Below are 19,105 nucleotides of genomic sequence, written 5' to 3' on the forward strand. Positions count from 1 at the left end.
ATTGTGCACCTACTGTGTGCACAGTTCTGGATTAGACGCTGAGCACGCAGAGTCTGCGTTTGCTTTTTTATTTTTCGAGGGACACCTCCTGGCCCGGGTGGGGCTCAGAATCGATGATGGGAACAAGGGCTCGGCCTAGATGCAGGCAATCAGGGGTCCTTATAGAGTCTGCTTAGTCAGAGTTTTAAGCCCCCCATGGGGGCCCCATGCCTTTGGAAAGCCCAGGCTCCCCATGAGCTGGAGCTTAGGCAGCTGGTGGGGTGGAGACAAGGAACAGGCAAAGGCACATAGGAAAGAGGTGGCTTAGACCAAAGGGCTTCCTGGAGGAGGAAGCGGATGGTTCAGGAAGCTTTGCTGGGTGTGAACTGGTGCAGAGGCTGGGGAGAGAAGTCCTGCAGGAGTGACAGCAGGGTCAAAGGCAGGGAGGCACAAACTCTGTGGAGAGGCTGGGGCAGGAGGGAGAGCAGTGTGAGGGGAGCAAGGCTCCAGCGTCTGCTCCTTTCACCTCCAGAGTGGCACAGAGGACTCAGTGGGGTCACAGAGTGGACTGGGCAATGGGAGCCACTCCGGAAAAGTTGCACCTGCCAAGGGAAGCTGGGCAGCACTGGGGGAATGGGCAGGGGCCAGCAGGGCACCGGTCAGGCCTGGGATTAGAAGCCAGCAGTCTGTGGAGCGACCCAGCCGCCCGACCATGCTGAGAGGAGAGCTGGCGACCACAGAGTAGACTCGGAGGGGTGGCAGATGGGGGGACAGTGTGGCAAACACTGCAGAAGTAGCACACTCTTAGTGGACGTGTGTGTGTGTGTGTGTGTGTGTGTGTGTGTGTGTGTGTGTAAGAAACAGACGGGGGATGCTCACTAGGGAGCAGTGAGGACCACAAAGGCAGCAGGCTCTGTGGCTTCTGTCCTCTGCTGCTAGAGTGGGGGGCCCCACCCTGGGGCAATGGGGGGGAGGTCCTTCCACCAGTGCATCAGCCTCTCCATGGAGAGAAAGGGGTTCCAGCAAATCTCTGGATAGGAATCAGGGCGCATGTTCTCTTGGGTGCTGGGAAGAAAGACAAAGCAAGAATGACCAAGACGTGCAAGTCTTTTTTCCCTTCCTCTTACCTCTCTCTCTTTAGCCAGTGGTTTCCTTCTCTGTCCCACCTGGAGCCTCTCCCGGTTAGTCAGTTTGTCTGCAGACCTACATCATCTGTAGGAGTAAAACTGTCCACCCTGAGCAAGCCATGGGCAGAGGCTAGGCTGCTGCTTCTGAGAGCCCAGCCTCGGGAGGACCGTGCCTTAGAAAGCCCTGGGCCTCTCCTCTGCCAGTCCCTTCCTGCCCAGTGACTTCTCTTGGCCTGCACAGCCTACCCCTCGTCCCAGGGCCCCTTTCCCTCTCTGCCCACAGGCTGCCCACCAGCTGTCTGCACAGTGGAAGGGGCTGCTCTGGCGATGGCTGGTACCTGAGGCTCTGCTGAGCTAGGAAGGCCACTGAACACACCTGGCAAGGAGGCCAGGAAAACAGGGAAGTTGAAAAGGGAGCCCCCCCACACATGCACCGGGACACTGCTGCAGCCCCAGCTGTCCCACTCTTTCACCCTTTGGCTCTGTGTACCTGCCAGGACACGGACCAATAAGACATCTGGGTCTCCTAAAGGCCCTGAACCCCCAGCACTTGAAGGCTCAACCAAGATTCCCACTATGCCTCCTGACAGCCCCAACACCTCTTAGCACTCTGGTGGGCGGACTCCAAACTTGTAGACAGGCAGCTGAGAACAATCCCCACCTCTCCTTCTGCAGCCAGGAAAGAGCCGCTGGACCAGTCTGGCTAGTTTCTCTCCTGGGCCGCCAGACTGGCTGGAGGCTGGGAACAGGCTGACAGGCCCGGTACGGGGGTAGAGGGGGTGGGAAGGTGGCGGTGGGGGGCACACTCCACAAACCCCACCTCTCAGCCACTTCGGGAGGGAGGCTGCACCAGCAGGGCCGGGGGTGGGATGGGAAGAGCACCCTAAACATCTTCCTTTATCCCAGAAGCAGTTTTATAAGTGCTGGGTGGGCAGCTGCCAAGAACATGCTTGGCTAAAGCATTTGGAGCTGTGGTCTGCGCGCAGGGACCCCTCTCCCAAAACATGCCCATTTCACAGAAAAGGAAGAACTTGTCTGCACTGACGTCTGCTGCCCCTGCCTCCTTCCCTTCCTGCCTTTCCACTGTGTTGGAGCGGACCCCACTTACTCTGAAAACAAGTGCTCAATCATCAGTGGCCAACAGACTCCAGCTAGTTGTTTTCAAAATAATCACTTGCATTAGCGAACTCCTCGTTTTTCATTAGCCTCCCTACAGGTCTCTCCTTTTTTGGGTACTGAGGTTTTAACCTAGGGATGTTTGACCACTAAGCTACATCCCAGACCTTTGTTTTAAAATTTGACACAGATCTCACTAAATTGCTGAGGCTAGCCTCAAACTTGTGATCCTCCTGCCTCAGCCTCCCAAGTCTCTAGGATTAGAAGCCTACACCACTGGCAAGAGGAATATTTTTAAAGGGTTCAATGGTATTACTGGTAGGTACTTGGCTGACAGGGGCTTCCAAGAATCTTAGTGGATGGGAATCATTTAACAAATTCATTCTTTGATTATAAAACTGCAGCTAAAATCTCCACTTGGCCTCATGTCCCAAATAGGCTCACCCTCCCTTTTGTTGAGCCTGTGGATGGCTAGGAAGGAGTCAGAGCTGGGGGACATCACGCCAGCCCTCTTTTCTCTGAGGAGGAAAGAGAAAGGCCTAGACCACCTCCTGCCAACCTGCCCTTCCCCAGACCCAGCAAAAGGCAGGAGCTTCAAGGCTGCAACTCTACCCTCACCGGCATCTCCAAATCACTGGGGTGCTGAGCTGGTTGTTTGCTGCTTTCTGTTTTCATTTTAATAACCACAGTGGGCTTAAGGGGGAGTTCTACTCCCTTCTGCATCAGAGATGGCTTTCTGCTAGGGTGGTTTAGGCATCTCTCCGCTTTCTCAGTTTTGACAAGACACCTGTATCCCGCAGGAACAGTGACGGATTTGCTCCGATTACACAATATTAAACAGAGGAAGTAACAATAAATCCCTCTGTCCAGTCCAGTTTCTTAAACACCTACTGTGTGCAATGGATCTTTAGGCCCAAGACAAGGACCACCACGGGGACAGAAGACAAAGGAACTTCTGTCTGTGGCTCATGGCCTGACAGCAGACCTGTGGGGCTTAGTGTGTGTCACCCTCAAACAATGTAGGCTCTGCATGGTTGAGGTCCGAGTGCCCTGGATATGTTCTTCTCAACGGCTGCAGTGACTTATCTTTTAGCACAGGGAAAATGCTTGAGTTGAGTACAGTGAACATTCCTGCCCTTGCAAGTAACCAACAAAGCAGGACCCCTCCTTCCATTCAGGGAGCCGGCCGGATGTCTTCTTTCCAGAGCTGCTCCTTTCCTAAATGGAAGCCCCAATAAAAGCTTTGCCTACATGTTCGCTTGCCTGACTTGATTTCATTTCTAAAAGGTCCCAGGGTCCAGCACCAGGTTCAGTGCTGAGAGGGATGAAAGACAGCAGGAGAGGCTGAGGCCCAGAGGGAGCACTTAGGTCCCAGTACCCTACACCATGTTCCCTTGGCTGGGAGGAGGCAGAGCTGGTAATGGAATCTGTTCCGTGGCTCTTGCCATGGGAGGTCACAGCCCTAAGGGGTGTTTGGAAACAGACCTGTCAGAGAGATGTGAACAGGAGTGATGTGAACAGGGAGTCTTGTTCGAAACTCCTGTTTGCAGAGAAACTTCAGCTCAGAGGGGAAAGATGACCTACCTAAATTCAGCTGGAGGCAGAGCTGGAACCAAAGTTGGCCTTGCTGGCTCCCAACTTAATGGTCTTCCCATTCCTTTAGCTGCTGAAATTTTCAGCCCTGCACCTAACCCCACCGTCTAGGCCATACCACAGCTGGGGTTCAGGTTCCTGGGTTTGGCAAGAATCATGGGCACATGGGTGGTGCCAAAGGGTACCTCTGACCCCCAAGCTCCTTCTGGGGCTGACCTCAGCTGGCTGCTGCTGCTCTCCAAGGAGCCAAATATTAGCAAGGGTGAGAAATGGCTCTTCCACTTGAGCTCATTCTCCTGGGCTCTGGGTCGGTGCCCTGCTTTTCCATATCTATTCGCTCCCTGAGCACTGTGCTGACCCAAGTTGTGTCCCTCCCTCAGGCTGGTCATGTCACCAGAATGGCTTGGCTGCTTTCAGTCCCCTTCCCAACTTTGCTCCCAGTCTGCTGCCAGGCCAGTTGGCACACCCCCAGCACCTTTCTGCATTACGCAGGCCTCCTGCCAGTGCCTCCCTTGGAGGCCGGGCTCCATAGTATTTAAGCAAAGAAATAAGCTGGAAATGGCCCAAATGTGAGACCATGTAGGATGGCAAAGTACGTGTCCACTCACGTGCGGGAACAATCTCCCTTTGAAGGCTCAGGAAGTACACGGGACAGACTTGGGCTGACAGCAGCGAGAGGGCTGCCCCATAGCCACAGCTGTGCCCAAACCTGTGCTTGAGAAGAGGACCCACTGGGATAATTTCTATAATGATAACAGCGGCTGTATTAGGAGAGTGAGGGCACAATAATTTCCCCCCTGGCTTCCAAACTTTGCCTAATGCTGTTAAATTGCTTTTATAATAAGGACAGCAATAAAATCCACTCCCTCCTCGGCAGTCACTCTCCTCTAAGAGCCCAGCTAGGCCTGACCTTCTCTACCCCTTTCGGTCACCTGTCATCAGAACACAGATCTCTCCCAGGAAGAGTGGCAGCTGGTGGGTGGGTGCTGGGGAGGTGCTCACGCCGTCTCTCCCTGGGGTAGGGACAATATCTCATCTGTCTCCTCCTCATCCATGAACACACACACCTCATCTCTCACATATTCTTTCCCCCACTGTCTTCACACTAGTACAGCGTGAAGCCCACACTAAAGGCCCCAGAGTGGATCCTTTCCCGACACTGGCTGACTTGTTGGGAACAGAGCTGGATTTTGGATTAACTCTAAATCCCCTAGATTCAGATATTCAAACTGTCCAAACTACCTGCACTCACATCTGGCACACATTCAGGGTGAGATTTAAGGGGCTTACAATATTTACTGATAAAGCTAACAAAACAAAGCCTTTGATCAGAGTGCCTGGGTGTGAATTCTGGCTCTGCCACTCAGTCACCCATAGGTCTGTGACCTTGAACAAGTACTTAGCCTCTCTGTGCCTCAAGTAGAATTCCTAGTTTCCAGTACTGTTACCAGGACTAAATGACTTAATATTTACAAAGCAGCTAGATGGATGCCCGGAAATTTGTACATGTATCATAAGCACCCCATTCACTCATTGCTGCTCATTCATTCCCTATTTATTGAGCACCTACTGATTTCATCAGGCCAGACATAAGAGGCACACAACCCACCATCTAATGAAAACAACACGTACACCAGAAAAAATAAAAATAAAGAGACTTTCTTTTAAGAAAATGTGATCATTTTAAACAGAAATTTGCACACAATTCTAAGAAAGGCCTGAGAAAGAACATGTATCTATTTCCATGTAAACTTGAAAAAATACCCAGTGTTCAATCCTTAGAATCCATTTAAAACACTGAATTCTGATTTGTGAATTTAGACTAAGCCTTTGTACACAGGAGGCTTTGGAAAATATTCCCACTCAATGCCATCTATACAAGCTCCCTGGATGTTTTTCTTCCTACTTCTTTTGACGGTGTCCCCCATCACCTAGAAAGTAATCTCAGGGTTCATCCTGCAGGTAATGCGTGGAGGAGGTGATGTGGGTTCCGTGAGACCAACGCTCAGTTATTTTAAAAAACAACTTGTAAATATTAGGCGAGAAGAGAAGGCGGTGAAAGCCTCTCCCAATGGATGAACCAGCAGAAGCTGAATATTTAAATATTGATGGTTTTAACTCAAACCGCTTTGTGAGCAGGTACACTGTACAGTTGGTTGATAACAAGATTGTCAATCCGTAACCCTCCCCCAAATCCACTCAAGTCTTTGGAATATAAGTCGCTTTTGAATACCGTGAACTCAGCCACCGTGATGTCTCTGTTTGTGGCCCAGGCAGTCCACGCCGACCCCGCAGAGTCCCGAGATCCGAGCGAGGCGACCCCAGGCGAGCTGCCCGCGGAGCTGCCCAGCGGCGGCGCGGAGGCCCACCCACCCACACGCCCACCTCCTCGGCCGCTGACAGCTTACGTGTCTGCACCCAGCAAGCCCAGGCGTTCAGGGATGTGCTCGGCGCGGGCAAGCGGCGGCAGTCACTAGCACCGGGCCCGGTAGTCGACCCCCTGCCCTTCCCAGGGCTCCACCACTCGCGGACAGTCCCTCGCCGCCCCCGAACTTCATCCCGCGAATGCTGCATTCGCCGTCTGGCGACTTTCCTAAACTCCCGGCGCCGGAACAGCAAGCGGCGCGGCGAGCTGGAGAGCCAGCATTGCGCGCCGGGGCTGCGGTGCCCCGCCGATCCGCGCACCGACACCATCGGAGGCTGCGAAATGGATCAAGGGCTTCCAGTCGCGCAGGCGACTGTTACCTTGATGGACTTGGGGCTTTCGCGGAGGGACGGAGCAGGAAAAAGTGCCCAGGACCAGGACCCAGGGTGGCTGACAAGAGGGTGCTGGGATGAGGTGGGATATGCACCTCCAGATCCTCCAGTGCCGGAGCTGGGGTCTGCATGGAAGGAGTGGGAGGTGGACTCATGCTTTGGTCCCAAAGTCTACGCTGTTCTGGGCACAGAGCGGGTTCCCCGGGTGGGCGGACCCCTCCTCCGTCAACATCCCGGCGCTTCGCCACAAAGGTTTCTTTTTCCCCCGGAGTTCTCCCTCTACCCACCCAAACCTGGCCACAAGGTTCAGGGAGGAGGATTAGGCTGCCCCAGCCTCCCCTGAACCCGCGCCCTGCGCTCCCAGCGCCCCTCCCCCACCACACCCGCAGCCCACGCCTGTCCCGCGCCGGCCGGGGGCTGGCGGCGCCGCGCTCCCGGCTGACCGGCTCGCTCTTACCTTGACCAGCCGGAGCTGCGGGCGCCGTCCCATCCTCGGGCTCGCTCCGTTACCGTCCTGGATGCCTGGGTCCCTCGGACATCCCAGGGGGGCCGCCCGCGGTTGCGGTCTCGGGCGACGCAGAGTGGGCGGCTGGGCTCCTCTGTCGCCACCAGGCACCGAGGTACCGAGCTTTGCGCTCCTCAATCCCGCAGCCCGGCCCGGCCCGCCCGGCCCGGCGGGCTTTCGCTTGCCCTTCCCGGGCAAGTCTGGCCGCCGTTTTGCGATTCAGCCCGGGCCGGCGCCTCTCGCCCGCCCGGAGCCCGCCTCCCTCGCGGTCCGCCCGCTCCTCGCCTCGGCTCCCCGCCCCCTCGCCGCGCGCGTCCCCTCCTCTTTCTCCCTCCGCCCCCCTTCGGTCCCTCCTCCGCGCCTCGCCTCTCCGCTCCCTCCTCCCTCTCCGCCTCCTGGGTTCCCTGCCCTTCCACCCACCGGCTCCCTGAGCTGACCACCCCGCTGACCACCTTTCCTTGGACCCTAGTTTGCGGCAGTTGGTGGGGTGTGTGGCAGTGGTGGTGGCCGCCGTAGCTCCGGGAGCACAGGCTGGAGAAGGAGGGGGCGGGAGAAGGAGGCAGCCTCCGGCCTCCTACCTCCTCCTGCCTCCCGCCCGGCTTGAGATCCGGACTAGGGGAGTCCAAGAGATCTCGGGGACACTGGGAGACTCAGGTGGATTTATGAGAGCGAGGCTATTGGGAGGTGGGGGATAGGACGAGCTCGACTGAGCTAAGCCGCTGCAAAAACCAGATGAAGCTGGGAACTGCGTTTGGGCAGTTCCCGCCTTGCAACCGGTCAGAAGGTCACCGCCGCCCCCACTTAAGCTGGGCAAGGGACATTGGGTCCGATCCCCCAGCACCTTTAGCACTGCCACGCCCGGTGCCTACTGAGGCACAAAAGCTCTGCGGAAGAAGCCCTTATTCATATACTCGTTCGTTCATTTTACAAGCTGAGCACCTGCTCAGTTTGGTCCAGACAAGGGGCAGCACCCCAAGATAAAGGGAAGATGTTGGTGTGGTGCAGGACTAGCAGGCACCCGGACGCTGCCCGGGGGAAAGCCGGGCGCGCAAAGTGCTGCAACGCGGGGAACGCTGCTGGGAATCCAGTCGCCAGGGCGTGGAGGAGGCCACAGCGCCCCCTCTCGGCCAAATTCTCAGGGTAGAGATCAGCGTCCCGCCAGACCTTTGGGGTCTTCGTCTGATTTGGTTCTCTAGCTACCCAGCTCTCCCCAGCTCTGAGAAACAGGTCCCGCTTCCTCCAGCTCTTCTAGGTGGACAGAACTTTTGACCTTCTCCCTCTTTCCTCCTGAGCCAGAGCTGAAAATGGGCAAGAGGGAACCCTGGGAAATCTTCACTCTACCCCGCAAAGCGTGGGTTCCCAGGGACAATGGTAGCCGCCCTCAGAATATGCAAAGGCATCTTGGGCGAAGCATGGTCCCAGAGTGGTGGCCAGCTGGTTTTGAAATCACACAGCCTGGCTGCCCTGGATTCTGTGTCTTACCAAGCCCGCCCCCTCCTCCCTTCCACCCACTTCTTGGCACTTTGAGCAAGAACCAGTGTGTGTTCATGGGTCTGAGTGATCTTTATTTAGAGCTGGAGTTATTGCTGAAGGTCATGTTATCCAACACGCATTTTACTGGTGAGGAAATGGAGACACACAGAGGTGTGACCTGTCCAAAGCCCCATGGGTTGTAAGCCTAATCCTCCCCTTCTTGAGTCCCAGCTCAAAGTGCTTGGAGGTCTGGGCCCTAAGAGAGTTTGGGACATTGAAGTGAGAGGGGCATTGACCGGAAGCCAGCTGGTCACATTGGCTTAGTCAAACTGGTGTCATTTTCTAGGTGGAGCACACAGTTCTGAGCCTTGCAAAACTGAATTAGGTTAGGGTCCCAGTGCTGGTCATGCCGAGTGGTGCTCTGACTCAGGACACTCAAACCCAGAAGAGACGGACATACCAACCAGATTGCCAATCTACTGTTCTCAATGAAGATTAAGTGCAGTGCAGAGCCAGGCACAGTGGCCCATGTCTGTAATCCCAGGATTCTGGAGACTGAGGCAGGAGTATTTCAAGTCCAAGGTCAGTCTGGGCAACTTAGTGAGACCATTCTTAGAATACAAAATATAAATGACTTGGGGTGCAACTTGGTAGTAGATCGCCCCTGAGTTCAATTCCAAGAACTGCAGAGAAAAAAAAAAAAAAAAAAAAAACAAAACAGCAGAATGCAGGATAGTCTGCAGTTTCTGGAGTCAGGCAGCATGGGTTTGCGTCTTGATTCTTCCACTTGCCAGCTGTTCAACCCTGAAAATTTATTTAAATTATTTAACAGTGCCTCAATGTTCTCATCTATAAAATGAGTGCAAGAACATCTACCTTCTAGGGCTTAATGACTCGTTTGTAAAGGGCTCGGCTCAGTGCCTGGCACATAGCAATAGCTTCGTGAAGGTTAGCTATAGTCTCCTTGTTGTTATCAAGATGGAGTGAACTAGGTGCTCCTGTGTTGGTGGCTTGGTCCCTCCTCTAGGCAATTGTTGGTGAGAATCAAATTTCTCCATTAGACAGCCCCAGAAGCAGTGGACTGTGAGGTTGGAGGAGGCTGTAGGTGGTCAGGGAGGGTTGCCAGTCCTGCCGAGGCCTGCTCCCAGCTCACCTTGGAGCACATGCTCCAGAGACCAGACAGCTCCAGTTTCTGCACTTCTCTGAGATTCTGATTCCCTTTGCTTAATAAACACCATTAAATTTTGCCTCTCCAAGCCCATCCTCCTCCCCTTGACATGATCTTTAAATATGCTAATGCCATCGATTCTTTGTAATCAAGTCTTGCTCTTCCTGCCTTTTTAGGCTGGGAGTAAGACCTTCTCTCTTCCTGGAGTGGCGTCTATAGCTAGTACATTTCCCCTGGTCTGTTATTTCCCTGATTTACCTTCTACTTGCCTCCCCCAGATGGGGGAAAGGGGCTTTAGCCTCTCTCCATGACTTATTTATAGTTCTGGCCTTGACAGCTGCAGGGGTTTATAAGAAGCTCCTGTTTAACAGCTTTCCGCAAAAGGTTCCATATCCCCTTTCATTTGTCCTGAAAAAGCTTCCTTTCACCTTCAAGAGCCTGGCTCCAAACTGCTTTGCCTACTGCAGATGCCAATGGTCTCCGTTCTTGCCCCCGTATGCCCTTCTCTGCTCAGCCAGTCCAGCCCCAGCAGCCTGAAGTCTCAGGCTGGTCTCTGTGGGCAGCCTCTCCACGCTGTCCTCAGGACAGACTCCAGCTCCGTTCGAGTATTCTTTCCCAGACTGACCCTTTCCCAAACTCTCCTCCAATTGATCTCTCTCCTGCCCTCTCCTCTTCCTGCCAGACCAGAATCACCTTTCATTCTTTTAATCTGCCATTTCCAAAGAAAGGAGAAATACGAGGAATCCAAACAGGAATAAAAGACAATCACATGTCCTTTCAAATAATAGGTAAGAAAGATGGGGAAAAAAATGACAAAAGAGTCCAAGGAGAAGGACTGAGTAGTCATTTCCCGCTGGAGGGGTTCTTCGGCACTCCCATGAAGATGGATGGTTTGGAACAGCATTTCTCAGACCACGGGTAGCAACAGTGGTTTCTTTATTTTTAAATTTCTCATCCCTCTCAGTTGACACAACTGCAAAATGCAGCAGGAATGAACTATTAGGAAATGAAATATAAAATAAAGACATAACAGAATAAAAACCCAATTTAAAAAACTAGTAGATTCAATGGGCCTAAAACTACTCTATCAGATTGCTTTACATTTCTGAATGTTCCCTCTCAATTTCTGCACTTACTTCATCACAGATCAACAACAGAGTTTGCAGGCAGGTGCCAGTCTGCAGATCATGCCCGCCCGCAGTAGCGCTGCTCTGGAAGTATGAAGCCAGGAAAATGGTCTCGTGGAGGGAGCAGCTTTTAAAATCCCATGAACATTGAGGGGTATGGTGTTAATTACTCCACTCGTTCAATAAACGTTTAATGAGCAGCAACTATGTGCCAGTCACTGCTGGACACCGAGGCTAATAACGATTAATATCCCAGGTTCCTCGCCCTCAAGATGTTCACAGCCTGGAATGGGAGAAAACCACTTTGATAAATAATTAAAAGCTAGTGAAATTAGGTCAACAATAGACCAGGCACTGTGGGCATGGAGATAGGAATATTAATTCTGCTTGGGGCTTCCAGGGAAGGGTCTATCAAGGAGGTGATGCTTCAGCTGGGGTCTGGAGATGGAGAGGCAGGTACCTGTTCAATCCCAGAGGGAACCTGCACTCCATAAGTGAATTAAAATGTGTCAAATGCTTTGCACAGAGCCTGGCACCTAGCAAGTGCTTCCAATGTGTTTGTTATTTTTATTATTAAATATCATAAATTATTATCATTCTTACTCAGCTAGATCTACCCAGCACTGCCCTTAACTTTGGCATGGTGTTGTGGGGGGGGTCACAAGAGATAGCCCAGTTGATAGAAGGGGGTCATCCAGCTCTGATCCCACCTGCTTTGTCAGAGGAAATATTTTTCTGGAAGAGATGGGATGGGAGTTGGATATTGAAGGAGATGGATGTGGACAGGTGAAGTTGAGAGAGGGAGACTTTCAAGGTAGGAGGGTCCCTTACAAGAGCTGGGGTGCAAGGACTGGGTGGGGCTGGGCACAGTTGTCAGGGAGCAGGATGTGGACTTCCCAGCCCTTGGAAAGGGGACTCGACGTCATTCACTTTCTGGTCTAGGACAGGTCGTATTGGTCGTTAGGATGGGCATGGCAGCCTGTGCTCCATTGCTCTTTCACAAACATTTTCCCACTTAATCCTTGTAAGAACTCCATGGTGGAGGTATCAACAGCCCCGCTTTGCAGATGGGAAAGCGGAGCTCAGAGGCCAGATACCTGCCCCAGGTCACACCACTGGCTGTCACACAGGATGGGAGCCTGGTCCTCTGACTCCCACTCCAGATATTTTCCAGCGTGCTGCGGAGAGGCGACTGGGGCCTAGACCTCAGGGAGCGGAGCTGTGACCTAGAGGAGACCCTGGCTCCAGCTCTGGGATGAATCTTTCCTTCTTTCTCTTCCCAGGAGGTGGGCAAAAGGGAGGAGTAGAGACAAGCCGTGGGACAGCTGTTGGCAGTGACAGCAGGCCAAGGAAGGCCACTCAGCCACAGAGGGTTCCTCAGGTGACCAACAGCCTCTCCCCTCCTGTTCCTCAGGTCTGAGTTTGTATCACTCAGGGGTGAGTGTGCTTACACCATATTTTCCCATTTATTAGTGTGGCCAAGAGGGTCATTGAAGCTTGTTAGTTGTCGTTATTTTTTAATTTTTAAGAAGTGCATTGAATTAAGAAAATGTCGGGTGAACAGAAAAGGCACTTTGGGAACATTCTGGAAGAACAGATCAGAAAGGAAGGGCACATACCTCTTACCTTTGCAGAGAAATAAGCATTCCTCCAGCCTCGACCAAAGGATCTCAACCCAGGGTACATAAGTCCCCCCACAGGGTGCAATGGTCTGGCAATATCTAAGGACATTTTTGGTTGCAACAGCGGGGGGGGGGGAGTGCTACTGTCATCTAGTGGGAACTGTGATGTGCTAAACATCCTACAAAGCACAAGACAGCCTCCACAAAAAAGAACTATCTGGTTCAAGACAACCATAGGAAACCAGGCTGAGTCAGTAGTTTGGTACCATGGACAGCAGAAACTTGGCCCCGTCCTGAGGTTGTGATCCAAACCTAGACATCCTATTCTGCCTGAAAATCGCAGTCAGGCCAGGGCCCCGGCTACATTTCCCAACCTCCATCATTTCCCACACACTAGAATCCCAGGGAGGAGAATGGGAATGGGGGGCGTCCTGCTTGAGTCCACCAGCTGGTAGTTGGTTGAGCCAGGACTTGAGACCCTTCAGAGCGCTTTCCTCACCCCTCCCCAGTCTGTCGCCCAGCCCAGCGCCCCATCTCTTTTATAGATGCAGTTTGTCCCCTTTCTTCCCATTCATCAAATCCCATTTTAGAGCTAGGAGGCTCCCAGCAACCTGCCTTCTATCAGGGAAGGTGCTGCTGTTTCCGTTTTACAGATAGGTCCACTAAAGCCTCGAGGTTAAATACACAGAGTGCTTATTTGCTTGCCGAGATCTCCTGGAGAGCAAAGGCGGCTTAGTTCATTTCCACAATCCCAGCCTCTGGCAAAGTCGGGTTTCAGCTGATTCCAAATGTAACTCAATGTCTTCAGTTAATGGTCGGCTTTACCAGGGGTTAGATCCAGGCTCCTGCTCCCTCACTGGGCACACCTTCTTTTCTGGAATCTTAGTACCACCTGGTAGGTGCCCCTGGTTCTGGTTTGATGTCACCCCTGTCGTGGATGGAGACACTCCCCACCCCAGGCCAGGCAGGCAGTTACAGCTTCCTGGTGGGAAGCCGCATCAGATCCTCAGCCCACTTCTCCTCTCCTCTCAGGCCGTAAGCAGGACCCCAGGCAGAAGGGGATCCTCCTTCCTCCAGCCTCCTACGCATGCCTGCACCATCGCCCCAGAGAAGCCCATGCAAATGACCACCCCAGCCTTCACGGGCCACTTATAAGCCACACTGATCAAGACAGAGAGAGACAGAAGAGACAGAGCCACCAGCTGCAAAATGTTATGTGGCCCTCATGTGGACCTTGATTTTAACAAATTAAAATAAAAGCCAAAAAAAAATCTATATATAGACAAGTGGAAACATGAACTCCAATTAGACATTTGATGATTTCGGGATTGGTTGTTAATTTTGAAAACGGTGCTGATGGCGCTGTGGTTGTGTGTTTACAGCGAGTGCTTATCTTTTAGAGAGACAAATTGAAACATTTACAGGCCAAATGAGGCGGCGTCCGGGATTCACACTGAGGAATCCGGGAAGCGAGGAAGTGGGCGAGGATATCGATGAAATGAGGTTCGTCATGAATTGTTAATTGTTGAATCTGGGTGGTGAGCACGTGGGGATTTATGATAACATGTAGTTGATTTTATATGCATTTAATTTTTTTTTTTTTTTTTTTTTTTCCAGCACGAGGGGCTAGGGAGGCAGATCAGTAGTAAAGCACGGCCGTAGCACATGTGAGATCCAGGGTCCAATCCCCAGCACCAAAATCAAACCAAACCAAAGAAACCACAAAATTTAAAGCAGGTGAGAGCTGCTGGGACCTCAGGACCCTGGGACCCTCAGTGAGCCCATAGACTGGGTTTTCCAAACCATTTTCTATGTTCCAAGATTCCAAGGAGAGCCGCTAGGAACTAGGGACTGAAGTCAGAGGGGGAGGAGGTGACAGGGAAGCTGGGGCAGGGACTGAGATGCTGTGCTTCTCTTTCAACCAATTTTTTTTTTTTTTTTTTTTTTTTTTTTTTTTTTTTTTTTTTTTGCAGTGCTAGGGATTGAACCCAGGGCCTTATGCTTGCGAGGCAGGCACTCTACCAACTGAGCTAACTCCCCAGCCCTCAACCAATTCTTTTTATAGTGATGTTCTCCGGGCGGTATCTTGGGAAGGTTCTGCCCAGCGGATGGAGCAGTTTTCCCATGACCAGGTGTGTTGGGGGCAGAGCTGGGCCCACCCGTGACCTCCCACACTGCCCTGAGCCACGCCGCCTTCCTTGGGCATTGCTGCTGCCCACAGCTCCTGCAAGGCTCAGGGCCTGGGTCTGGGTTCAGTGAGCCATGGCTGGGATGGAGCTGAACCATGCCCTCTGTCCAAAGGTGGCTGAGGCCATGCTGCCTCCCTTGGCCACTCATTGCCGGATTTCTAAAGCCGAGCCTGCGGCTCAGAGCCAGCTCTGGCTTTGCTGCCAGCCATCTGGCCAGGCCCCAGTAGCTCAACTGGACAGGAGCCAGCATCTCTCAGGCATTCCCGAGCCAGTGCAGTGCTGAGCAGGGCTCAGCCCACCGGCCACACAGCAGCAGCACATTCTAGAAGAAGGCCTTCTACTTGTCTCTCCTGGAGTCTCCTGCCTGAGAGGACTAGCCATAGTTAAGCCAAGGCCAAGAAAAAGGCTGGGGCCACTGGGCCCACTGGGGGGAGCACAGGGCCTGAGTCATGGGGGGAGGAAGGAAGGGAAGGGGCTGCTAGCTGTGACACGGAAGTGGGTTCGTTAGCTAGAAGCAGCTGGCAGGACTCATGAGCAACCACAGGGAGAATGGGTGGCAGTAGGTGAAGCAGGTCGGGTGACTGTGCAGGGACCACCTCCTCTACCCTTCCTCCTGTGCTCTGGGCCCAGGGCTGACCACAGTGAACTTAGCCAATAGGCCTCCTTCCCTTCCTACTTCTGGCTCGATTCAGCCAATAGGAAGCCCGGACTGGAGGGAGGAGCCTGAGGTGGGTGTTTATCCCAGCAACTCTCCACCCTGGGGTGGTGGGGTGGGCCCTGACTGACTGTGTGCCTGTGGGGGGTGGGAGCTACTGCTCTCCCGGCAGCCTCTCCCCATGACCTCTGCCTCCAGGTTCTTTTGGACCTAAGGATGCTAACAGCTGAATTCTCACTGCCTGGAACGCATTGCATGGTCCCTTGAGGTCTCCCCGCCCTATGGACATACTTGCAAACCGTCCCTTTAAAAAGCCCTTCTTGAATTATCTGGACACATGGGCGTGGGCCGTCATTTCCCGCTGAGACCTGGTGGAGGCAGGCTGCTCAGAGGTCAAGTTCTCAACTGAGTGTACAATGAGGCTTTGCTTGTGTGTGACTCCGGCAAACTGGAAGGATGGGGAGTCCAGGAGTCCAATGGGACAGACAATGCCGTGGGAGAAGCCAAGATGACAGTCACTCAAAACAAAGAAGCAGAGATCCCAGGGGAGGGAATCAGCTGGAGGAGTGGTCCCGTGATCCCAGAAGAGTCTCCAGCGTCTCCACGAGGCTCACTGGAGCCCACCTCCCCTTGTATAAGTCCCACCTGTATCGGTAGTGTCCCCAAACCCACCTTCCCGCCTAGCCCTTCAGGCCCTTGCTGTGTGATCTTGGGCAAGTCACATCGTTTCTCTGTCTCTGTTTCCTTGTCTGAAATGGTAGTGGCAGCAAGAGGTATCCTGTCCCTTTCAGACCTGGATAAATCCACGTGTCCACGTCTTTGGCCTCGCTAATAAAAGATGCAGGAGCACCTTCCCTCATTCATCTTAGTATTCCCCGCAGCACCGAGCAGAGGCCGCAGCAGGGACTGGGCGGGTGACTGGGTGGCTGGGTGGGTGGATGATGAATCTCCCCGGGGTGATGAAGGCAATCCATTCCATGGCTCGAAGATGATAGAAATATCCCCTGGGAACTTGCCACTGCCTCTGCCCACTTCCTGGCTAATCCAGCATGTTCTCATTTGTAACGTGGTCTTCTGAGCAGGCTATTCCCTGAAAGGCACATCCAGAATCACCAAGAGTAAGTAGTTTGGGGCTGGGGTTGTGGTTCACTGGTAGAGCACTTGCCTAGCATGTGTGAAGCACTGGGTTCAATTCTCAGCACCACATATAAATGAATGAATAAAATAAAGGTCCATTAACCACTAAAAATAGAAGAACATTAAAAAAAAAAAAAAAAAGAGAGAGTAAGTAGTTTTACTTGAAAGGACTAGGAAAGACCACTGACCACGGTTGCCTGGGGTTGAGGGGGGTGAACTTACAGACTCAGGAGAAAGTCGTCCCTTTGTTCTCTTGGATATTTTTTAAAACCACCAGTTACTTTTATAACATAAAAGTCTATTTTATTTTTTTGAGAAAAAAAAGTCATACACAACAGGCTGATAATTACAGTTGTATCCAAGAGTGGGGGATTGGGTAGCTGAAATCTGAAGTAAGGTCAGGGAGCAGGGAGAGATGAGCTAGTTGACTTATTTCCTTTGGTACCTTGGAATTATCTACCTCGTACCTGCATCGTCTATTTAAAAACGCAAATTTAAGAGATCACTCGATTTGTAGAGTTCTTATAGGTCAACAAAACGCTTTTCCATGCAAAAGCTCACTCACGATCCTAGGTGAATAGCCACTGTTATAAGAGGAAAATACAACGAAGCTAGTTTTGCAGATCTTAATTGGCTTCATTTGCAATTCTAGAATCAAGCAGCAGTTTTAACTAAAAATGGTTCAGAATGCCCCGCTCTACCACATGGACAGATTATATTTATAGCCAGAGAAAGGGAAATGAGGTACAGAAAACGGAAGGGAGGTTCAGTCAGCCCAACTGGTTACAGCTCAGGTCTGTCTTATTTGAATATGGTCCGAACAGTTGGCCACTTCTGATTGGCTGAGACTCGGCCACTTGTTACAAGAGTAGGGTACAATCTGTTTCCCATCAAGTTAGCTTACAATTCACTATGTGCAGAGAAACCTTTAAACCAAACTTAAAATGTACAGAGGCTGCATTAGGCTAAGCTAAAGAGCATTACTGTCCTGATTTTCAGATAAGGAGACCGATGTAGAAGATTAAAGGTTTGTCCAAAGTTTCCTGGTTGGGATGATGTGGCACTGAGACTCACCCTGGGTTTCACTTCCAAAAGCAGGCTGCTGATGAGGCTTAGTTTGCCAAATATACTTCCATTTCAGAAAAACAAATTGGCATTTTGATGTATGACTCAGTCTCTGGAAGGTTTGTTTATTGTGAGTCAGATTCCCATTGGACGCAGCTGAAACAACAGGGCTCGTGGTGCTTCAAAGCTGAGGCTGAGACACGGGGCCTTGGAGAGCCCCGCAAACCGCAGACACGCGGGGCTTCCCCGGCTGCCTGTCACACCCCAGCTCCTCACCTGCACACGGTGCTCCAGCGCTGCGATTTTGGAAATTCCACCTCCAAGGAAGCCTTCACATGACAGAGGCCCCAGGCCAGTTCCATGGGCTTCTCCTTGGCCACTCAGACACCCCTGAGCAAAGTCGGCTTTTCCCGGCCACACCCTCAGGTCTATTGCTTGTTCCCAACTGTCCCCAAGCACCCCTCGCCCTGGCGGCAAATAGAACTCAGTCCTCGTCACAGGAAGGAAGGAGTCTATGGCTAGACCCTCTGTTCCTCAGGCCACATTTCCCTCCTCCTTTGCCGTGTCCTCTATCTGTCTAGATCACATCCCCCTTGGGGTGTAGGGGGGTGGCCATAGCAGGTGGGACTGGCCCTCTTCACTCCCAGCTACCCAGCCGGTCCAAGTCTCCCTCTGTCCCAGGACAGGTGTGGCAGAGAAGTTGTCCATCTTGTTCCGGGAGGAGCATTAGTCCCTCCCAGGCTGCAGGGGGCCTTTGTGGGTGGCTGAGTGACTGACCCCCCACTCTGAGATGCCCTTCCAGGGGTGCTGGAGCTCTGGTGGGTGCAGCTGGGTGGCGGTGGTGTGGGAGGGGCTGTCGAGGCCTCGGTGGCTCCCTGGCCATCCTGAGCAGCCCCGCCTCTGAGATTCACTCGGTGGAGCTGAGTCAAAATTACTCATTTCTGCAGCTCTGCTAGCCTCCGTCTCCGTCTCCGCCGGTGAGCATCGCTGCCTCCTCGCCTCCCTCCCCAACCTTCCTGCCACTTCGCAGAGAAAGGCAGCAGACAGGAAGGCTGAGCTCCCTTCTCTCTGGAGCTTGTTCAGATTTTCAATGAGCCACAGCCCCTCACACCCGACCCCTTCCGCCCCCGCCCCGTCCCTTCCCCCAAAGCCTCTCCTGCCAGGCGGTACCTGTCTTCCAGCAGAATTTCTGCCCCATGGTGAATCTCAGAACTCCTAAACCCCAGGAATGCCCAGCCCCGCTAATGAGCGAGTGCTGACCTCATCTGCCCGCCGGAGCTGCTGAATTTATTAATCCCTCACTCTGCCAGCGTTCTCATTGACTTCCAAACCGGTCTCATCATTATTCTGTCTGTCCAATGGAGCTGTTTATTGGGCACCTATTATATGCAAGGTGCTTGCAGTGGGCAGGGGGGCAAAGTCCTTCCACTTGGAGAGCAGCCACAAGTACAGGGCCCAAGGGGGAGAAAGGGAGATCCCCAGTGAGCTGGGGCCTGGCCTGAGCCTTGCCACTAGCTGGCTGTGCAACCTTGGGCCAGTTCCTGGCTCTTTCTGGTCTTCAATGATTCCATTGGTAAATAAGGGTTTGAACT

General features: G+C 52.8%; 1 protein-coding gene across 2 annotated transcripts in view; it reads right to left on the reverse strand.

Annotated features, from left to right (window-relative positions):
- The window catches only part of Crhr1 (corticotropin releasing hormone receptor 1), a 44,556-nt gene extending 37,189 nt beyond the window's left edge, over nucleotides 1-7,367 (reverse strand). For both annotated transcript variants that reach the window (XM_047546280.1, XM_047546279.1), the window contains exon 1: nucleotides 7,030-7,367. In XM_047546280.1, coding sequence (XP_047402236.1) covers nucleotides 7,030-7,062 — 33 coding nt within the window. In that variant the 5' untranslated portion in view covers nucleotides 7,063-7,367. The remainder of the gene's footprint in view (nucleotides 1-7,029) is intronic.
- Nucleotides 7,368-19,105: the final 11,738 nt, after the last annotated feature.

This window comes from Sciurus carolinensis, chromosome 3 (genome assembly GCF_902686445.1).
Source record: "Sciurus carolinensis chromosome 3, mSciCar1.2, whole genome shotgun sequence".
In the NCBI taxonomy this organism is placed as follows: Eukaryota; Metazoa; Chordata; class Mammalia; order Rodentia; family Sciuridae; genus Sciurus; species Sciurus carolinensis.